Source organism: Gracilinanus agilis, chromosome 1 (genome assembly GCF_016433145.1).
Source record: "Gracilinanus agilis isolate LMUSP501 chromosome 1, AgileGrace, whole genome shotgun sequence".
In the NCBI taxonomy this organism is placed as follows: domain Eukaryota; kingdom Metazoa; phylum Chordata; class Mammalia; order Didelphimorphia; family Didelphidae; genus Gracilinanus; species Gracilinanus agilis.
Genome location: NC_058130.1, coordinates 164232206 through 164254630, shown reverse-complemented (window position 1 = coordinate 164254630; position 22425 = coordinate 164232206). Strand labels below are relative to the sequence as shown.

At 36.5% G+C, this 22425-nt stretch overlaps 1 protein-coding gene across 1 annotated transcript in view; it reads left to right on the top strand.

Moving 5' to 3' along the window:
- Positions 1-73: 73 nt before the first annotated feature.
- AGTPBP1 (ATP/GTP binding carboxypeptidase 1) overlaps positions 74-22425 on the top strand; it is a 180466-nt gene continuing 158114 nt past the window's right edge. The window contains exon 1 of the mRNA XM_044678095.1: positions 74-297. Within this exon, the coding sequence (XP_044534030.1) occupies positions 74-297 (224 nt within the window). The remainder of the gene's footprint in view (positions 298-22425) is intronic.

Sequence of the window (22425 nt, the reverse complement as noted above, 5' to 3'; positions counted from 1 at the left end):
CGAGAGGAACTGGGAGGGAGGCGGGGGGCGGGAAGCCTGGTGGGGGCGGGGCGGCGCGGTGACGTTGCCCGGGATGCGGACAGGTTCCGCTACCGCCGCCGCCGCCTCCTCCTCCTCGCCTGCTGCCGGGGTTTGTATGAAAACACCGGGCGGCTGGCGGCGAGTGACCCGCGGGGCCCCCCGGAAAAAGCAGCCCCAGCCACCGCCTCCGCCGCCTGATACGCCCAAGCCGGAGCCAGAGCTGGAGCTGGAGGCCGCCCTTCCTCCCAGGCCCGTCCCTCTCCCCGCCCAGAGCCGGTAAGAGGAGGTGTCCGCTTAGCTCCCCTCCCCGCCCCTAGCTCTGCGGCGGCGTAGCTTGGGCTCCCCCACCCCGGTTCGGCTCTGGGGGCAGGACGGGCCCTGGAGCTGCCCGGCGTGAAGCCTCCACAGGCGGCTGGGCGGGCGCGGGAGTCAGCAGATGCCCAGGGAGGAGGGTCTTGGTGTTGTGGAGGAGAGGAGAAGGGAGGAAGAAAGAATCTGGGCGGCCCAAGGTGGTCGGTGAGACCCCCCCCATCCCCCCCGCCCTCTTTTCCTCCCTGCACCGGTAGCCACACTGGGTTCTAGCTGTCAAGAACGTGACTGGGCTTTTTCTATTTTTTTTTTTTCTTGCGGTGGGGTCGGTGCGTAGTATTTTTATTTGAGGAGGAGGGGGAGCCTGGGTAGGCCGGGGGATCCCGGTTTATTAGAGGTAGCCTCTGAAGTATTGGGTCTTCTGTTTTTCTCTCCACTCCCCGTTTCTTCTCCCCCTCCTCTTCCGTGCTTGGGGGGCCTTGGATTGTCCGAGAAGAATAAGGAGGGAGACAGCGGTGAGGGGCATGAACCTCACTCCCGTCTCACTGTTGCACTGCAGGTCCGAGCTTCCTCTGAGTATTGCGAGGAGAGCTATGGGGCTTTACGGGCTGATCTCTCCCCAGCCCCCCATGCTTCGTCCGCCCCTAGTCTAGCTACTATATCTCCTTCCTCCTAGAAACCTGTTTCAGGCAATTTGGGATTGGGATGCGGAGTAAGAAGAGGAGGAGAAATGTGTAAGGTCCAAAATGTTGTTTATACTTTATCCCGATGGGTTTATGGGGAAGCAAGTGTTCTGTTTACTACTTGTCACCTTGTGGTTTTGGCTTGAGCAGTCAGCAATCATCAGTTCACCCTAGATGACAGTGCATACTTTTTCTACTCTCCTCCCAAGTTACTTCCGAGAAAACTGCAAGTCGAGCATTAAGGGGCTAAGGGAGCTGGGGTGTGTGTGTGTGTGTGTGTGTGTGTGTGTGTGTGTTAAACAGCTGTACTCCGTGTTTCAGTCTCGGGTGTGTCCCTTTCATTGTGTTAGGCATACAGTAGTGTTTGTATTGGTGGGTGGCCTTTCTATGACTTCTAAATTTTTGTGTGGATTGGCATTTCGTGGTAGAATAGGAATGAACACTGACCCTAGAGGCCAAGGGAACCAGGGTTCAAATCCTGCCTCTAACTCTTATTACTTGGGTGACCTTGGATAAGTCTTAATTTCCTGGGCCTCAGTTTCTTCATCCTTTAGATGAAGGACTAGATCTGGTCTTTGGTGTCTTTTTCTGTATTAAATCTATGATGTGTGACATGTCTTGCTTTCATGAGTATTGATAAAAACCCATTTCTCATCCCCCCCTCCCCATTTTTCTAATACTGCATGTCAAAGAAGGTTTATGATCCAGCACTGTCCATGACTTAATACAGAATGGCACTTGCAGATAATATTGTATTGTATTGGATACATTTTTGGTGTGTTTCTAAAGTGAAGTTATTCAACAGCTTTAAGTCATTAATTTTTAATCAAATGCCAATTTTTCCATTCAGAGTCAATATCTTTTATTTGTAAAGATTAAGTTGGGTAGATTTGATATTTGAATGTTAGACTATATTTCCACTTGTAGACACATTTATTCTTTATGCAAATTTCCTTTTGTACCAAGACATTTGGAAATTTATGCTTAGTAAAAGAAATAAAAATGATTAAATTCTGTGCTTGAGTACTTTTCAAAAGGTAACTTTAAGTTAGTTTTTTCACAGAGCAGTTTTACTAGTTTGAAATGGCACTGAGATTTTTTGGGACACTCTGTATTTCTTTTAATGTTATAGATATAAAAAAATTTGTGATTTCTCAGACTATATTTTTAAAAACTGAAAAAAGGTTTATAAGATATCATAGTATTTTCTTGAAAATATTTTGCCAGAAGCTCAAATTGTTTACCTTCTTTAGGAAATGCTAAGTATAGCCTTAAGTCTTTAATATAACTCTTGTAATTAGGAGACATTTTGATTTGATAATCTATTTTAAGGTAATAAGCAGATTATTAAAAACAGGATCATTTAATATTGAATGGATTATAATTGTTTAGTGATATACTAAATCAACTCTAATAATTTTGTGCCCATTATAAAAAGGTCTGTGACTATGGCTAAGTCATTTAACTTCACTGAGCTTGTTTTCTGATCTGGCCCAAGAATATTTGTATTTCCTAATTCACAGGGTTGTTGTGGGAGAGATGCTATGTAAATTATCCATGCTCTAAAGTCAGCTATCTAAATGTAAGTTGTTGGCAATTGCTTTTCAAAATTTTGCCTACTGGTTCCATAATTAAACCTTTGAAGATCCATTCTTTCTGACTGGTCCCAGAAGTTGAAAAGTGTTTAGTAATAGACCTGTCAGTGCCTCAAGTGAGCAGTGTTCACAGTTTGGGGAAGATATCCTTTGGGACCTGGGTCACTGCCCTGAACACTACAAACATTTAGGGGTAGCTTTATGAGTATTAGAAGCTATACTTTCTGTGATACCTTCAGTATACTAATTAATTTGTTTAGTTGTTTTTCAGTCATGTCTGAGTCTTTGTGACCTCTTTATAGGGCTTTCTTGGAAAAAATATTGGAGTGGTTTTCCATTTCCGTCTCTAGCTTGTTTTACAGATGAGGAAACTGAGTCAAATGGGGTTAAAGTAACTTGTTCAGAATAACAGCTAGTAAGTATCTGAAGCCAGATTTGAACTCAGGAAAAGGTATTTCCTTCACCAGGCCTAGCACTCTGGCTTGAAATAAACTTTTGGTAAAACATGGTCTGATAATGCATTTCAACTCTACATTATGGCTCAGTTGGCTCTCCTTGGACCTGCAGTAGAGCCGAGTCCCACTGCCCCACATTGGATACAACTAAGTCTATTTTAAGTAGATAGCTAGAGCCAGTACTGAGAGTAGTGAGGATGCTGTTGGAGTGCTATGTTTCTTTAGTACTGACAGACCCTTGGACTGTCTCCCTAATGTTAGCAGAGGTTGCTATTTTAGTTACCTGTTGTGAGAAGGTAATTATTTCTATGATTGTGTTAAGTTCCTCAATCAGAAGTATTATCTTGTTAAACTATTTCCATATCTAGAATATTCTTGGACCAGTGATTCTCTTGGTCAAAAAAACATTTATAAAGTGTTGTCTGCCAGCTACCTCGATGGAGATAAAAAGACAAAGGAGAACTAGTCCTTGACCTTAAGAAGCTTCCATTTTTCTTAGAAGAGACAGCATATATGTCTATAGGTAGATAACAAAATAGATAAAGAGTAACTGGGCAGATGATACTAGCTGCTGGAGGCATCAGGAAAGACTTCATATAGCTGATCAGTATGTTACATAACATGCAAAATACTTAGATTGCTAAAGAGTTTCCACAAGGTAGAAAAATCTAATCTGTCTAAAGGCACAATTCATTTATCTTGTTGACAAGTCATTTCTGATAAAAAATTATTTAACTTTTTTTCCAAATATATATGACTAAAAAGTTAGGAGACTTCTATGTTTGTTATCAGCTATGGCTTATATTAGCCCAAGATATTTTCTAAATGTTTTTAATTTGTTCTTTTTTCTCTTATGTTTGGGAGTCACCAATTCTAATTCTCTCATTAATAGGATTGCCACAAGACTTTTTTTTTTTTTGAGGAGGAAAGGAGATGAATAAGAATACAAAAATTCTATGCCCTTTCAGGTTTTCATGTTTGGGAAAAAATATTTTAAAAAGTCATTTATGGAAAGTCTGGAAGTTTCTTATCTTAGTCATACTTCCATTCTCTGTGTCAGTGCAGAAAGGAAGATAATGGAATTGATAGTTCATAATGGTAGATTATCAAAATCACTTGAGCATGTATTTTTATGAATATTATTATTATTCATAATAATAAATATTAACTATAAGTTGTCAATTGCAGGTAATAGCTGATAATATTTAGGCCTCTTTAAAATGACAAATTTTTCATAATAATTTTTGAAGGATGGCATTTCTATACTTAGCATTATATATTAAGGTCTATTTTTGGAGAAGTGGACATTTGTTGTTTTTAAATTTTGTTTTATCTTTTCTTTTCATATATAATCTTATTTTCTGAAAATATGTTCCTTCTTTCCAGCTAGCCATCCTATATCCATATAGCCTATCCCTATAACAAAGAATAAAAAGAGGAAAAAACAGTTCAGCAAAACTAAATAACACATTAACATTTGTCCATTCTCCAATTGATGATTAGACCAGTTTACAACCTCACCAAAAGCTATTAGTATGCTCATGTTTTATAGTCTCTTTTACACTATTTTGAATTGAAACTTTGAATTTATTGGCTCTAAGGTGAAACCTCAGAATTGTTTTTGATTTGTGTTTCTCTTAGTCATTTGGAGCAATCTTATATTTAGTTTTTAATTGTAGGATGGGTTCATAGAAAATAAGGGTCCTTATTTTTAGATAATTGTCAATCCTTCTAGCAGATTAAAAAAAAGATTAATGAATAAAATAAATATGAATTTCTTCCTAGATCTTATTATTCTAGGAAATATGAACCATTTGGAACTTTGTGTATGAAAAGGGAAAAGTTCAGAAAGGTTTGTTTATCTGGGCTATTCTCTTTCTCTGTTACCTATATTTTTGTGGTGAAATTGCTGCCCATAGTTCAAAGTTTGCTAGCATCTTCTGCCTGTTTGAAAAAAGACCACAGTGTTTATAAAGTACTGTATTTGTTAAGATTGCCCTAAGAGTGAAGAAGGCAATAATCACTAAAAGCTAATTAGGGGGCAGCTGGGTAGCTCAGTGGAGTGAGAGTCAGGCCTAGAGACAGAAGGTCCTAGGTTCAAACCCGGCCTCAGCCACTTCCCAGCTGTGTGACCCTGGGCAAGTCACTTGACCCCCATTGCCCACCCTTACCAATCTTCCACCTATGAGACAATACACCGAAGTACAAGGGTTAAAAAAAAAAAAGGCTAATGATTGCTAAGACACTTTTTCTACTTATAGCCATATAACAGCCATGTAGACTGGCTTCTTTTTTATTTTTTTTAATTTATTTAAAATTTTTAAAATTTTATTCAGTTAATTTAGAAAAATTTTCCATGGTTACATGATTCATGTTCTTTCTCTCCCCTTCTCCCACCTTCCTCCCATACCCAACACACAGTTCCACTGGGTTTTACATGTGTCATTGATCAAGACCTATTTCCATATTATTGATATTTGCACTAGGGTGATCATTTAGATAGACTGGCTTCTAATTCCCAACTTAGGAAATAAATCCCTACAAGAGGAATAGCAGCCCCAGCCAAGCAACTTAAAAAAATGAATTCCCTTTCTTTTTCCATTGTCTTTAGTGATTTCTTTCTTATATCTTCAATGAACCTGCCTCCTGCCTTTCAAGTGGTACTCAGTTTCATGTCTCTAGGGACTGTTGTGTTCCATGACTCATAACCATGTGACATCATTGTAAGAATATTGCAATTAAAAAAGGCTCTTTTAGGGAGAGGTTTGGGGGTATTAAACTAACTTTGAAATTTACTAATTGCAATTCAGCTTGCTTCCCTTTTCCTATTCAATTCTGGGTTCAGCTTTTTGTACATAGGCAGGGTCTATCCAAGATACTTATATAGATGAGCTCTATAGATTGTACATCCTACTGTATAATATAGCTTGGGGCAATAGACATTCTTCACCCACTTCCCCCCCCTTCCCCCTTCCTGTAGTTGGTTAAATTAAGCTCTAAATGATTATGGATATAATCCAGAAAGATTTTCAGTCAGTGTTTCTGGGTTTAGTGCAATTAGTACAGTATCATTTGCAGCAAGAGCATCTGGAGGACCTCATCTATGAAGAATTCCCTTTCAATTTAGCCTCCTCTGGGGGCAATATTGAAAACAAGCATATATTTCTTTGTTTTGCTTTGTTTGGGTCACATTGCAGACCCTACCTACTGCTTGGAATTGCCCCTTAAAAAAACTGATTACCATTTTTTTGATTACTATTTTTTACCTTGTTCATATTGTCTAGTTGCTAGGTGTGTGGTAGAAAGGGAGGAGATGGAAGACAGGATGAACAAGTCAATTAGTGGTGTCAGGCATTTTGCTATGTGCACAAGGTAATTTTTTTCTGGGAAGATTTTAGCAACAGAGGAGATTAGGAAAGGATCATATAGAAGGTGGTGCTTGGGTTGAACTTTTGAAGAAATTAATGATTCTTAAGAGGTGAAAGTAAAGAGGGAGAGGGAGTACATTCCATAGTGATTCTTTTTTTTTTAAACCCTTAACTTCTGTGTATTGGCTCCTAGGTGGAAGAGTGGTAAGGGTGGGCAATGGGGGTCAAGTGACTTGCCCAGGATCACACAGCTGGGAAGTGTCTGAGGCTGGATTTGAACCTAGGACCTCCCATCTCTAGGCCTGACTCTCAATCCACTGAGCTACCCAGCTGCCCCTCTATTCTATAGTGATTAATCTATGCAAAGCCAGGAAGAGAGATGGAGGATCATAAGAAACAGCAACCAGGTCAGTTTGGCTGAACCATAAAGTTCATGAAGGAGAATGAGTTATAATAAGACTAGAAAGGTAGGTTAGACATCATATTGCTTTTCCTTCTTCAAGATGGCAAAAGAAGAGAAAGGGAATGGGACAGAGAAGGGGAAGGAATAGAGTAGGATGAGATAAATTTCATTCTGCTGCTATTAATTTTTGTGCTCTCATTTACTCACATCTTAGAACCTCTATCCCTGCTGCTTAGGCCCATTGTAGTTGGTGGTGTCAGTACTTGGGCATGATGGGTAGTGAGACAGGTCAGACTGAGGATAGCCAGAACTCAGATCTATGGGGGCAAATCTAAAAATATTTGAGCAATTGTCCCTAAGAGGACGGCTACTGGTAGTTGGCATATTGAGTTATGGCAACAGGCAGTAGACTGATTTTCAGGTGCCAGGGAAGTCACTAAATGCATAGAAGTAAATGCCCCAGAAATCTGGCAGATCCCAGCAGTAGGTTAGTTTGGTAGCAGATATTCAGGAAGTGTTAGGTAGATTAAGAATTTTTACCTCCATTTTACAGATGAAGAAATTGAAGTTCAGAGATAATTTAAGTAAATTACCTTGTCGTTTGTATATTTTGTACATAATTTTTTTCTCCAATCCAAATCTTTGTGTGCTCCTCACACTATACCATGGTGATTGAAGGACCTAATTGAGCATTTTTTTTTGGACTTTAAAGGGCCAAATGTATTGGATTGTGGAAAAATGGCATGTCCAGGCTTTCAGGGTTCTAAACGTATGGCCTCTTTCTCTTTTGGTTGCTTAAAGACATTGGACATAACACTATTTATATTGATGAAATGTCCTTCAGTATTTGATGTCAGGAGTCTTTCAGGTTTACAAAAAAGACTTAAAGTAACCTTAAATACTCAAAAATCAGTTAAGGTGACAAAGTACTTTGATAACTGGAAGTTTGGGGTGAAGAACTGGCATTCATTCACATGCATGAACTTGAGCCCCCCTTATATTTAGCCCTGGACTGTTCAGCTATTGAAGAGACAGGAGCTGAAGTCAGACTTTGTAAAGTGAATAAAGTCTCTTCAATAAAACCCAAAGTATATCTTGGAAACTAGAATTTCAGTTTTCTTTCCATTTTTAACAAAGAGTCATTGGTACCTTTTCTGTATTATTATACTAAAAAATAGAATACTTTGGCTCTAGTTATCGATGAGAAACGGACAACGAACTTTTGAGTCTTGGTAAAAATGACTATTGGATTAAACATCCAATAGTAGTAAATTTTTAAGATTTATAAAATATAGTATCAAGTTTTTAAAAGACATTTTCATTTTTTGTTAAATTTTTATCTATAAGGAGCTTTTAAAAAAGGTATAGGTAAATAGTGTTTTTATTTATTTTTTAGATTTTGAATTTATCACATATCAAATATAATGGCAATATATTTTGATAGTCATTGTAGGCCAGGAGGGGATTATACATGCAATTATGAATCTCTTAACATATAGCTTGCTTTTAAAACGTATTCTGTTCCCTTTGTTATTTTTTATGTCACAATAATGTCCTCTTACCTTCAGACATTATAGTTTATTTGACCATCCTTCACCTGACACCTTTTTAGTTTCCATTTCTTTGCCACTACAAAAAGAACTTCTAAAGATATTTTTTGTACATATGGATCCTTTACCTTTTTTTATCTCTTTGCAGTTTAAACCTAATTGTGCTATTGCTAGATCAAAGTGTATGTATGCATAATTTATTGACTTTTAAGAAATAGTTCCAATTGCTTTCCAGAATGACTGGATGACTGGACTAATTCCCATCTCTAGCATCAGTATATTACTGTGTCCCTTCAACAACTGCCATTGCCCTTTTTTTGTCTTTCTTGCCAATCTGATTGATGTGAGTTAGAACCTCAGAATTGCTTTAATTTACATTTCTCCAATTATTAATATTTTGTAATGTTTTTTCACATAACAATTTATAGCTTGGATTTTTTCTTTGAAAATTGTTCAAATCCACTGATTATTGGGAAATGGCTCATGGTCTTATTTAGAATATATTTGAATCTCATATATCTTGGATATCAGACCTTTATTACTGAAATTTGCTTCAAAGATTTTTTTCCTACTTGATTTTTATTTCTAATTTTATCTGCATTTTTGTATAAAAACTTTTAAATTTCATGCAATAAAAATTGACCACTTTACTTTCTGTGATCTTCTCTATCCCTTGTTTTGGTCATGAACTCTTCCCTTATCCATAGTTGCAAAGGTCATTTTATTTTTTGCCTTCCTGATTTGTATATGATGTATCCTTTTATTTTAAGTAATAAGTCCATTTGAACCTATCTTTGTGAAATGTTTGTTTATATTATTTTTTATTTATGCTAGAACAATTTTATAGTTTTCTCAGTTTTTGTTGACTAATGACTAAATAGAGCTAAGGAGTGTTATGGTTTTTCAATTTATCAAACAACAGGTTACTGTGTTCATTTACTTATATGGATTGCTTGCCTGATCTGTTCCACTAATTGGTCTTTCTGGTTTTTTTAATCAGTAACAAGTCATTCTGATGATTACTGCTTTGTGGTATGGTATTTTCCTTTATGTGAGAGAATGCCAACATTAAATTCAATATTCTTTTGAAACCATTGATATTTTGTAAGAGAGAAATGTGATGTTTTTCAATTTTTAAGCCTGTTGAATGAGGTAAATATATTTGTGGAGTTGTTTGTAGAAAAAGTAAGTACTTTTAATGAAAAATTTTTATTTTTATCAGGTGGAAAGTATACTACAATATATGGTATTACTGAGTAGCTGAGAACATTATCACTCTTAGGTCATTGCCATTTCATTAAAGCCATGGACAGTCCATAATTTCTGGACTATTTAATGTTTAAAGTTGTAGGATAATTATACCTTTATCACAGAATCACGGAATTTGAGACTTGGAAGGGACCTTAGCTACTCTGTAGATCAGCCTATGCATCAAAGAAACCATTACTATTGCATACTAATAAGTGATCATTCAGCTTCTGTTTGAAGACTTCAGAGAAGAGGTGTTCTTCGACTTCTTGAGACTGCCCATTCATTTGTATAACTATGTTTTTTTTCTTCCTGATATTTAAAAGCCTAAATCTGTTTCTGCAAATTCCACCCATTGTTCCTTATTCTACCTTCTGGAGTCAAACAAAACAAATCTAATCCTTTTGTCTACAGCTCTGTCTTCAAATATTTGAGGACATCTATCATGTCCCCTCTGCATCTTATCTTTTCTTAGCTAAACACCCCTAGTTCCTTCAACCAGTCCTCATAATATGCATTCAAGGAACTTCAACATTCTGGTTGTCCCCTTTAGGACATTTTCCAGATTTTTGTCGTCCTCCTTAAACTGTGGTGCTCCGTTTAAGAACTGAACACAGAGCTCCAAATAAGTTCTCATAAGGGCAGAGTACAGTGGGATTGTTACCTTTCTAAAATCTGAAAGCTCTGTTCCATTTAATGCGGCTCAATTCTGCATTAATTCTGTTGGCTGCTACATTGTACTGATTGACTCATATTAAGCTGGCAACATTAAACGCTACAGGTATTTTTCAGAGTTGCTAACCATTCTTTTTCTAATTTTAGTTCATTCTAAGCCTTAGCATTCCTGACCATTTTACAGAAATAAGCTATATAGCAGAGGGAAAAGGAGAGGGAGTTGTTCCTGAAAAGTGATACTACCATGTTTGGATAGTATTTGGAGGAGGAAAACAGATGCCAGTGGGGAACAGCATAGGTTTGTCAAATGTGCACTTAGATCGAAGGCTCCTAGTCACTCAGGGATATATAGAGTTTTTAGATAAAGAACTTGTGTGCCACTAAGAGGAGGCTGTTTTCCCATCAGTGGGGCAAGGCAGTGGGGTAGTGTGGATCATTGAAATGAGGTTATATCTCAGAATTGCCTAAGTAAGAAATAAGAAATGAGGAGCAGGGAATCAAGAAATAACTATGCCACAATGTAATAGTGGCAGAGGTAGAGGATTTGGGGAGTTTCTGGGCCTGTGTACATCCTGGGGCTAGGGCCAAACCAATAAGACTGCATTTGACTGCCTGACATATTTTTTTTTTTTTTTCTCTTATCTGGCCTTGTTTCTGTCTTCCATACATTTATTTTGAAAATCTAACTTGGTTGTTGAGTTCCTTGTGCATGACGATGAGTCCCTTTTTCAAACTTTTATATCTTTAGAATCTCACTTTTGATCATCTCTCAATACTTACTGAGTATCTTTCAACCTTCCTTGAAACATTTTACTCCATGGGATACTACCTCTCTTTCCTTTGAAATGCCATATCCCCAAATCTGGAACACATCACATTATGCCTGGATTTTCCTTTCTTTCTCTCAAAAATTCCAGGATGGAATGGTCATTCCTTTTTAGAGTTTTTATCATTTTATACGGGGGGGTGAGGGTGGGGTGGAGATTTGGCAAATGCTCAGATAATTCAAATCGCCTATTATTCCTGTAACATGGGTTAGAGCTAGGCCTGTGATCTTTTCCCCAAATTCCATATCTATTTCCTCTTTTTTGACTAAGTGGTCTGTAGTATGATCTAGTTACAAAATTACTTCCCACCCCCTTCCTTTTTCTGACCTTTATATTAGTACTCTACCATCATGTTTCCCTTTTCTGGTTCCTGGATTTCTTTTCATGAGTATAGTTTCTTAATATATAATGCCAACTCTCACTTTCTCCATCCCTTTAAAAAATTGACACTATTTCTTTTAAATAAAGTATAAAGAATGATATTCCTGTCATGGGTTTCATCTCACCAAGTCCCAGGAAAACCTAGAAGATCAAATTTGCCTCCTTGCATTAGAACTGCTAACTCCCTCACATATAGACATGTGAAGACATAGAATTTTATTCCTTGGTTTTTCTTGGATTTTGTTTTCTGTAAATATCTGGGTATCTCAGCTGCTTTTCCTTCTTTTTTTGTGGCTATGCTAATGGGCTATATATATTCATAATATATCTCTATATCTAATGGGTTATATATATTGTCAGTCTTCCCTTTTTTAGTTGAAAGCCCCCTTGGTCTCACTTGTAAGACAACTGGCTGATGGTCTTTTTTTTGTTGTTTAGTTTTTTCTTTGTATTCCTGTTGACTAGCACAGTGCTTTGCACATAATAATACCTAATAAATTAGTTACTGGATTCAAGTTAAATTGTTGGAAGATAAAAGTAAAGATATTAAGAAGATAGAAGAAAAAGTGGCTTATAGAGCTATTAGATATAATGTTGAAATGGTTTCATAGCTACAATGATAATGTATTGCCCCATAGGAATTTTGGTTAGAATTTTGGGTGAACTTCCTGACTCTCTGTTGTTGTAGTTTTTGTTTTTGTTATTGGTGTTGTTGTTAGTGTTTGTTTTTTGTTGTCATTTTTGTTGTTTTTGTCATTGTTTTTGTTTCTGTCATTGTTAGTTTTTTGTTCCTGTCATGGTTGATTTCATAATTTTTGTTGTTGTCATTGTCGCTGTTGTCATTGTCATTGCCATTGTTGCTGTTATCATTGTTGCTTTTTGTTGTCATTGTCATTTTTTGTCATTGTTTTTGTTCTGAGTCAGTTTTGTTGTTTTTGTTGTCAGTTTTTGCCATCATTTTTGTCATTGATCTTGTCATCATTGTTTTCGTCATTGTTATCATCATTGTTTTTGCCCATCATTGTTTTTGTTGTCATTGTCATTGTTGTTTTTGCCATTGTCAATGTTGTTTTTGTGGTCATGGTCATTGTTTTTGTCATCATTGTTTTTGTTATTGTCACCAGCAATGGTTTTTTGTCATTGTTGTTTTTGTCATTGTCTTTTTCATTGTTGTCATCATTTTTGCCATTTTCAGTTTTATTTTTGCTGTGGTTTTTGTTGTCAGTTTTGTTGTTTTGGTCATCATTGTTTTTGTCATTGTCAATGTTTTTGTTATCATTGTCATTTTGGTCATCTTTTTGTCATTGTTGTAGTCATTGTTGTTTTTAATTGTCATTGTCATTGTCATTGTTTTTGTTGTGTTTTTTGTCATCATTGTTTTTGTCATTTGTTATTTTTGTTGTTTTTGTTATTTTGTTTTCTTTGCCATTTATGTTGTTTTGTTTTTATTATTATTATTTTTTGTCATGACAGAGGTAATGGAGGACACTAGGAACTTGGAATTTGTATTTCTTAATTCTTTTGGTCTCTATAATTTGCTTGGTAGATTTAAGTTGTGTTTTCCAGAGAAATCATGCTAGGCAGCAAATCTATATCCTTGTCAACCTTTCAACCTATCTTACCTTAGATACCTGAGTTATTGGAGCATCTGTAATAAACAAAAGGGGTTCTGGCCAGAGTTATAAGTGTTTATTGAGAGGGAAAGGGAGGAAGGAGATGGGGTATGGTGGGGTTGGGGGTGCTGGAGAGGAGAGAGAAAATATTGATTTCAACCTTACTTATTTAAGGTAGGATCTGGTCCCAGATTTCAGCCCAACACAGTCCCTTCTATGCTGCTTGCTGCTTGCTAAGTGCCAGCTATGGAAGTAAAAAATCCTCTCTCCTTCCTGTGCTTGCCCACTAGCTCCTCCCTCCACGGTGACATTGCATGTTGACAATTAGGCTGACACCAGGGGACTCCAGATAAGCAAGGCCATTAAATATGATGTTACTCTACAACATCCACTGTTAGGGTGCCGGGCTGGGATGGAGGCATTTTTCCTCACACAATCCCTCCCTCAGATTCTTTGTTGTCATTGTCAAGCATGTTAAGGCTCCCCACTCTTTTTGGTTCTCCCCAATGAATTATTCCACATATGGAGTCTAACATTAAGATTTTCTTACTGGAGGGAGTTATAACAATTTTGGGAATAAAAGAAAGAAAGAAAAAAACAATTGATAGGCGCATTGACAAAAAGTCAATTGGGGGCACTCCCCATTGGCATAAGATCAGGATAAATGGTAGACCCCTTCTCAGTTTACTTCATTATATCCAAAAGTTTACTCTGAATCTCCCGGTGTAGTATGTAATTTCTGCAAGTATTCTTATAACATTTCCAGAAGATCCACTTTCTTGGTCCATCATGTTGGTGATTGTCTTACTTTAAAAGTTCTTAAACTTTGGATTTTTTTGATAATTACATAATGCCCACCCCGAGAGGGTATATACCAATAATAGAATCAACACAGGATGCCTGGCAAAACTATAAGGTATATGAATCAATTCTCCCAAAAATAAGAGAAAAGAGAGAAATTAAATTTAAAAAGCATTAAAATACTATATATATGTATAAATTAAAATCATACTAGGTTCTTGATTTACCACTAAGGTCCAACTGAGGTAACATATCCTACAAGTATGCAGGACAGGTGCAACAATATTGCACTTAGCTGTTATCAGCCTGGACTACAGAAAATTGCCATACTACAGAAGAAAAAAAGGACAAAAGTCTGAGGAAATATCGAATATGATTCCCTGGTCTGATTTCTCCTTCAATCATAGGGATAGTAAGCCAAAGTTAAAGCCAAATAAAGATACATGTGAGTCTCATATAAAGACAGGAAATAGGGAATTTAGTACTTGCCAAAAAGCTGCTTCCCCTAATCCTCTGAGACAGGTGCTCTGCCTTGGCATAGATCCTCATCAACCCACAGGGATTGTTGTTCTCCTTGACCTTGTGCTCCTTCACACTGATTAGTGTCTGATTAGCAGTCCCTTCTTTTGAAATAAGACACAAATATCAGTTAAAGTCCCATAATATTTAAAAACCAATGGCATGTTTCCATAGTCTAAATAGGGTATGCAGTGTTTTCAGGGCTGGTAGCTATTGTAAACTGTTCTTCAATATCAAAATATCAATACTGATTCCATTAAAAAATAAAATTCCAATTAGGAAGAAAAAAATAAAAAGAAAATCATATTGCACATCCATGGGCCAGCCAGCCAGAAGCAAGACAAAAAGATTTATCACTCAAAAAGTGAAAGATACTTTTTTGTCTAGCTTGGGCTTTATCCACAGTTCAAGTGTATATTTTCTCCTGGTAAAAACTTGGCATAAGCTTTGCTGCAACAGCTAAGACAAATTCAAAAGACCGCCGTAATTCCCAGTATTAAAAAAAGGCCAATTTGGCTATAGTAGTGAACAAACCAGTTCTCTGTAGCCATGACAGGACCTACCATGCACCATTAGAGCAATTTGCTGAGGAACATTCAAAATCCTTTGAAACTCACGGACAGATGTCCATGAATAACAGAAAAGTAACAGAACTTATAACTAATAACCAAAACATACTAACTGAAGGTAACATTTTGTAACAGAATATCCTAGATTAGATTAAATTCAAGCAAAAGCAAAACCAGAAACAAGCAGTAAAATGTGTTGGAAGTGAATTTCTCTCCATTGTCTCTTTTTTTTGATGTCATCTCGAAGTGACCTGGAGGTCAAATACCACTGAGTAAATTCAGGTATGGATGAACCTCAGAAAAAGGAAGTTAAAGAACCAAAGAACTAATGAGACAGGAAACAATGATTCCACAGGTACTCCCCCCAACCCTCCCAGTGACCCAACCAAATAAAGAAACTATTATTGTTTCCTGAGATGTGACATGTGAGAGTTAGCAGGAAGAGAAAAACTTATAAGTTCAGACCAGGAAGAAATGGGGGGTCTTTGGCATGCGCGTGGAGTAGAGTGAACCCTTGATGGAATGCAGCTAGAGGCCCATAATGGTGACAATACATTAGAAAGGCTAAGTACCTCTCTACCTCTCTTCTACTTTTTCCTTTCTTAGCTGCAAAGAAAGGAATTTTGATTTAATAAAGTTATTAAGGTACAACCAGCCTCATAATTTTAAATATTACAAATGCAATGTGTGTGACAGGCTATAGTCATTCAGTGTCAGTAGATGGTACTCGTTTTACATGAGTGCAATGATGAATCCAAGAGTCTGTTTCTCCAATTTTGTGAAAAGATAGGAGTAGTTTACAATATTTGGAAAGGGTCTTACCAGGCAGGGCAAGTTCTTCAGCGTGCTTGAAATTCTTTACTCTTGGGTGTAGTTCTGCACTTATGATTGTGTTACATAGAGTTTTTCACTAGGGGTAGGGAAGCAGACTGAAATAATTAGCATCAACAAGACAGTGGGGTCTGCCCAAAAAGATAATAGGGAAAAATATGTGTACAAAATTATTTATAGCCATGCTCCTTTTGGTGGCAAAAAATTGGAAAATGAGGGGATGGCCTTCAATTGGGGAAAGGCTGAACAAATTGTGATTATCTGTTGGTGATGGAATACTATTGTGCTCAAACGAATAATAAACTGGAGGAATTCCATATGAACTGCAGCAACCTCCAGGAACTGATGCAGAGCAAAAGGAGCAGAACCAGGAGAACATTTTACACAGAGACTGATAACACTGTGGCACAGTCAAACGTAATGGACTTTTCTACTAGCAGGAATGCAATGGTCCAGGACAACTCTGAGAGACTTATGAGAAAGAACGCTATCCACATCCAGAGAAAGAACTGTGGGAATAGAAACACGGAAGAATCATGTAACCATAGAAAAATATTCTAAATTAAAAAAAAAAAGACAGTAGCATCTGAAAAGGAGTAAACTTCACCTCCAGACTCCTTGAGGTCTCTTCCCTCCCTTGTGCCATCAGAAATCCTGGCTATCCCTTTGGTTATTCTGGTCATTCCTCTGTGGTCCCCCACAATGACCATAGTTTTTTGAGGGGTGTTATGGTTTGAGTTATGATTTACTCCATTAGAATTACTAGCCGTGTTGGTGTCTTTTTTCCTTTTCTTGCCTTTCACAGCCTTCAAAAACATATACTGCTGTTTTCTTCTATGTTTTCTATGTCCATTGCTAGGCCAGTCTGGACAACTTTTCTGAAAATAATTTCTGAGGAAGAGTGATTTATAAAATGATTTCTTATAATTCGAGAGCTTGTCTGTTTTGATTCATCTAGCCCAAGATAATAATCCTATCATAAAAGCAGATTGGCCTTTCATCTTTTTCCTGGTTAATATATACAAATTTTACCCAGGTCTTTGGTCTTGAGGAGCAGGCCTTCATACCTTTTAATAACGCCTCTCTGGCCTCACATAATTATAGATAGCCCTCAGCTACATTTGGGTCCTATTTCGGGTCTTTTAAAGGCCATTTTGGTGCATTCTCATCCTGAGTCCCATTCATAGCTGAAAAACTCATGTGTCTGTCCCATTCAGTTAATAAAGACTAGAGGAGAACCATGATATTAGTCCAACTTGGATTAGAGGTCTTAAATATATTTTCAAACCTCTTGATTACAAGTAAAGGTTCAACATCAAAGGAAAGTGTATGGTCTATCCATCTATCAAGATTACAAGTTATCATGCAGTAGCCTCAAGAAGCTGGAATTCCAGATTTCTACTTTATAACAAGCTATTCTTATGGACAATTCAAAGAAAAACTGAAAAAAAAAAACAAAACAAAACCCTAAAACAAAACCTGTAAGAAAGGTGCTTCTCTCCAGCTTTGTGGTTTTGCCAGTATTTTGATGAATAAAAGGGGATCTGGCCAGAGTTATAAGCTTTTATTAATAAAAAGAGAAATAGAAGAGAGATAGATTGTAGCCTTACTAACTTAAGGTAAGGATCTGGTCCCAGATTTCAGCCCAGCTTGGTCCATTATATGCTGGCTGCTGCTCGCTAAGGGGCAGCCCAGGGAGCCAGTCTGTTTAATTGCAGAAATAAAAAGTGTGGATATGTTCTTACCAGCCATTGTTTGGAGTATTCTATCTCTGACCAAGAATCTATCATTCCTACATTATAAGCCATCATCCAGAAAAACAAAATCCCAGCCTAACATAATATCTTAGCTAGCTGTTGTTGATTTTCCGAGTAAGTTTTTCTCTTCTACCTCTTTCCTTCAACTGTGAGAAAATACAACCTGTCTTCATATGGTCATCACTTTCTTGTCTAAGAAATATAATTGTTAGTAATACTTTTAGTTATTTCTTCTGGAAGTGTTATCATGTTGGTATGAAGCACTATAAATAGGTGTTATTAACATTTAATCAAGGTTTAGAATGTTCTCTGTTATGACTTAGATATGTGTCTTGAGAAGACCATAGACATTTTTGTTACTATCATGGCCAATAAATATCTCTTTTAGTATGCCTGAGCAAGGAATCAGCAATTAATGTTACTCTTTTCTTCAAATTCTTACTGAATGATCTTTCTCATCTGACTCAGCTATTCTGTTCTTCAAAGGAAAAGCTGCTTCCTCCTCCTGAACATCTCTTTCTTCCTCATATCTATTTTAAGATCTAATTATACAACTTTAGACTGAGTGTGATGATGCGTACCTACACTCCTGATGTTGGTGGAGGCTAACACTGGTGGATCAGTTGAATCCAGATATTCTGAGTTAAGTTAATGCTAATCAGATGTCTACATTAAGTTAGGCACCAATTTGGTGAGCTGCCAGGAATGGAGGGCTACTGTTGCACAGAGGGGTCATTTGGCACAGATCATAAAAATGGAGCAAACTAATGCTTCCATGTTGATCAGTATTGGAATTAGGCCTTGTGTAGCAATGACACTAATATCCTTCCAGCAAGATTGGAAGACCAAGTCTCAAATAGACAAAAAACTAATTGTACATTTTCTTTCTCTCCTATGTATTATACTCTTCCATTCTCTGCCATCTTGACAAAGATTAAATTTTTCCCCCTGTTGAAGATCCCTTTTCTCCGCATTGAAGTCTAGCTTTTGTTTCCTTTAGGAACACTTCATTTTCCTTTATAATCTGGATTCTGACAAGATATTCAAATTCCTTCACCTTTTTTCTGGAGGAAGTAGATCAATTTACAATTGAAACATAATAAATCACTTGGCTGTGGGATAAATACAAATATTGCAAACTAGATGCAAGTGACAGCACAATTTCCACCATCTGAAGTGTTACTTGAGGTGTACAGCCTTTTTTTCATTGAATTTCTTGTGGGTATTTATGTCAAACTCTAAGCACCTGGTTAAACATTTTAAAGCCAATTATTGTTTATTAACCCCAAACAAATTCTTTGCTTTTGCCTCAATTAACCTTCTCCTTATTTCCTTTTATTACCTTGCTTTGTCTTGCTTTCTTTCTTACCTCTCTATTTCCTTTTCTTACCTTGTTTTGCTTTGCTAAATACCTTATCTTTCATAATTCAATTTTTGGTTATACTCCATAATTCTCCTGCTCATCTTAAATCTTTTTCTTATAACCTGCTTTATTGTCCTTGATCCTGCTTTTCTTATAATCAGGAAATAAAATTTTTGCCAATATCTGGGCCTGGAGATTTCCCTCCAAGTTTTCTTCACTCTTTTCTTTCTGGAATCAGTGTCTGACCTACAATATTCTAACATCTTCCAAATCACTTAAGTAATTTCATTCTCCTTATTGGGCTTAAATCTTTCTCTCCTTTTTCCTTGTCCCACTCACAAAGTCAAAGTAAAAGTGAGATTTTTTGTTGTGAGTAGTTTTACACTATAAAAGCATAGAATTTTAAATCTGGAAAGGAATAGCTCACATTGTAAATGAGGAAACTAAGACCCCAGAGAAGTTGTATTTTATTCTTTGCCAGTTAAGTGGCAGGACTGGGATTAGAACCTTAGTTTCCTAATTCCTAGACCTAGACTCTTTCTAAATAGATTATGGAATTAGTTGAAGGATCTTGATTTATGAAAAAATGAGTTTTGTGTAACTATTATCACTTCAAGTCATTCCAATACACATAGAACATAATCCTATTTGATTGTTTGCTTCAGTGCTTTATATTCAATTTACCATTAGCAGCATTTGCTTGTTGGTTAATAGTTTAATGTTATTTGATCAAAGTTTCCAAATGAGACACTTTTCAATAATTGAAAAGATGAATCAGGGAGACTTTACACATGTATTTTAACTTACACATGTACGTTAAGAAAAATCATTCAATTAATATTATTTGAATAGAAATCTTCTAAGGAAAATATAAATTCTGCAATGAAATATTGTACTGTAATCTAAGAGAGGGAGAAAGAGAGAACTGAGAATAATTTGTATTGTTTGGTGATAAAAAGCAATAGTAGGTATATTTGGGTAGAAGTTAGAGACAGATTTAGCTTAAATGCCAAGAATAAATTGCCAACAATTTAGAGTTGTCCAAAAGTAGAATAATGAGTTACCTTGGAAATTAGTGGATTCCTACCCATGGGCATTCAAGTAGAGGCTTAATTAGCATTCATCAGGCATATGGTAAAGGATTTCTGTTCAAATTTGAACTATATGACTTTTGCGGTTCTTTATAACTCAGATTCTATGAATAAAGGGTTTGGTTATGTCAATCTGATCCTAAGGCCATGTTTTCAAAGGCAATAAGAAAGATCATCTTGTTGAACATTTGATCATTTCTTCTTTTAGTGCTCCTAAAGAGCCCAAACAGACAGACAACAAAGATAATTGAAATTTATTTTCTACCATTTGTTACAACGGATAAAGGAAAATAGGAGAAATTTTATGAAGAACTTGACAAGATTTTTCAAATGACCATAACATTTATTTTGATATTTAAGTTTGATGCAAAGGAAGACACTAGCGAGAATACCAAAAACTGTTAGAAAGTATGATCTGGGATGAAGAATTTGATTTTATTCTACAAATGTTAAACAAAATAGACCAAAGAGCATATAGTAGGATCTTGTTAAATTAAATTACTAGGAATTCTTGTGGTTGTATATTATACATGTTGTTATTTAGTTATTTTTCAGTCATGTATGTCCAACTCTTTGTGACCCTATTTGGGATTTTCTTGGTAAAGATACTGTAGTGTTTTCCCACTTCTTTCACCAGCTTTTTTTTTTTTAAACAGATAAGGAACTGAAGCAAACAGGGTTGAGTGACTTGCCCAGGGTCACCTACCTAATAAGTGTCTGAGACCATATTTGAACTCAGGAGATTGAATCTTCCTGATTACACCTAAACCTGGTGCTCTATCCATTGTGCCATCTTGCTGCCTATATCATATATACTTTTGAATTAAATTTGAAGATGATGAGAATGGCAAGCACCAAATACCATAGGGAAAAATAAAATTGACTATATTATAGCAGATGGGAAATGATTGAAAGCTAATACGGAGTTCATTTCAGAATCATCTGCCTACGGTTAAACCAGATGGTTAGACTAAAGAGCAACATAAATTCTGAAAAAAGATGAAAAAAACATTATTTTTGAGAATAAGTTACTTGCAAAAGATTCTGAAGCTACTGGAAGATTATGAGTAGTATTGCCTCACAAAATAGTGGAAAACAATTTAGACAAAAATGAGTTTTCAGAGACCCAGTTCAGTTAAATTGTATTGTCACAAGCCCATTTATCAGTGAAATTTGTAAGCATACTAAAGAGATGTGAAATGTAGGATGTGCTTGTATTTTTATGTCAATTTAGTGTCATAGACAATGGCAGGAGAATGATAGAATCATCTCTAAGTCTCCTTTTACCTGGACAAAACAGCTTAATCTTTATATGAAATGGTTTCAATCTTTTTACCATACTGAATGACCTTTTCTGACTACATCCCTATTAGCTGTCATATAATATTTTTCCTCCCCTTCTTGACTAAACTCCTTGGCACTTGTCTTCTTTTTTTTCCCAAATAAATTTGTTTATATATTTATTTAATTTAGGATATTTTTCCATGGTTCCATGATTCATGTTCTTTCCTTCTCCTCTCCCTTCTCCCCTCCCGGAGCCAATGAGCAATTTTACTGGGTTTTACATATATCATTGTCCAAAACCTATTTCCATATTGTTAATATTTGCAATAGAATGATCAATTAAAGTCAACATCCCCAATTATATACCCATTGAACCATGTGATCAATCATATGTTTTTTTTTTTTTTTTCTGTTTCTATGGAAAAGTTCTTTCTTTGGATGTGGATAGAGTTCTTTCTCATAAGTCCCTCAGAATTGTCCCAGATCATTGCATTGCTGCTAGTAGAGAAGTCCATTACGTTTGATTGTGTCATAATGTAATAGTCTCTATGTACAATGTTCTCTTGGTTTTGCTCCTTTTGCTACGCATCAATTCCTGGAGGTTGTTTCAGTTCACATGGAATTGCTCCAGTTCATTATTCCTTTTTAGCACAGTAGTGTTCCATCACCATCAGATAGCACAATTTGTTCAGTCATTCCCCAATCTATGGACACCCCCTCATTTTCCAATTTTTTGCTACTACAAAGAATGCGCCTATAAATAGTTTTGTACACATATTTTTCCTTATTATCTCTTTGGAGTACAATCCCAGCAGTGGTATAGCTGTATCAAAGGGCAGGCAGTCTTTTAAAGCCCTTTGAGCATAGTTCCAAATTGCCTTACAGAATGGTTGGATCAAATCACAACTCCTTCAGCAATGCATTAGTTGGCACTTGTCTTCTGATAAAATGAGCCAGATTTGGACCAATTATCTTGTTAGTGGCTGTCTACTCCAATGCACAGGTTTTCCTTGCCATTATATAGTTCTTTCAGGTCTTTTAGATTCACTGAATGCCTCTATTTCTTCCTCTTTTATAATTTT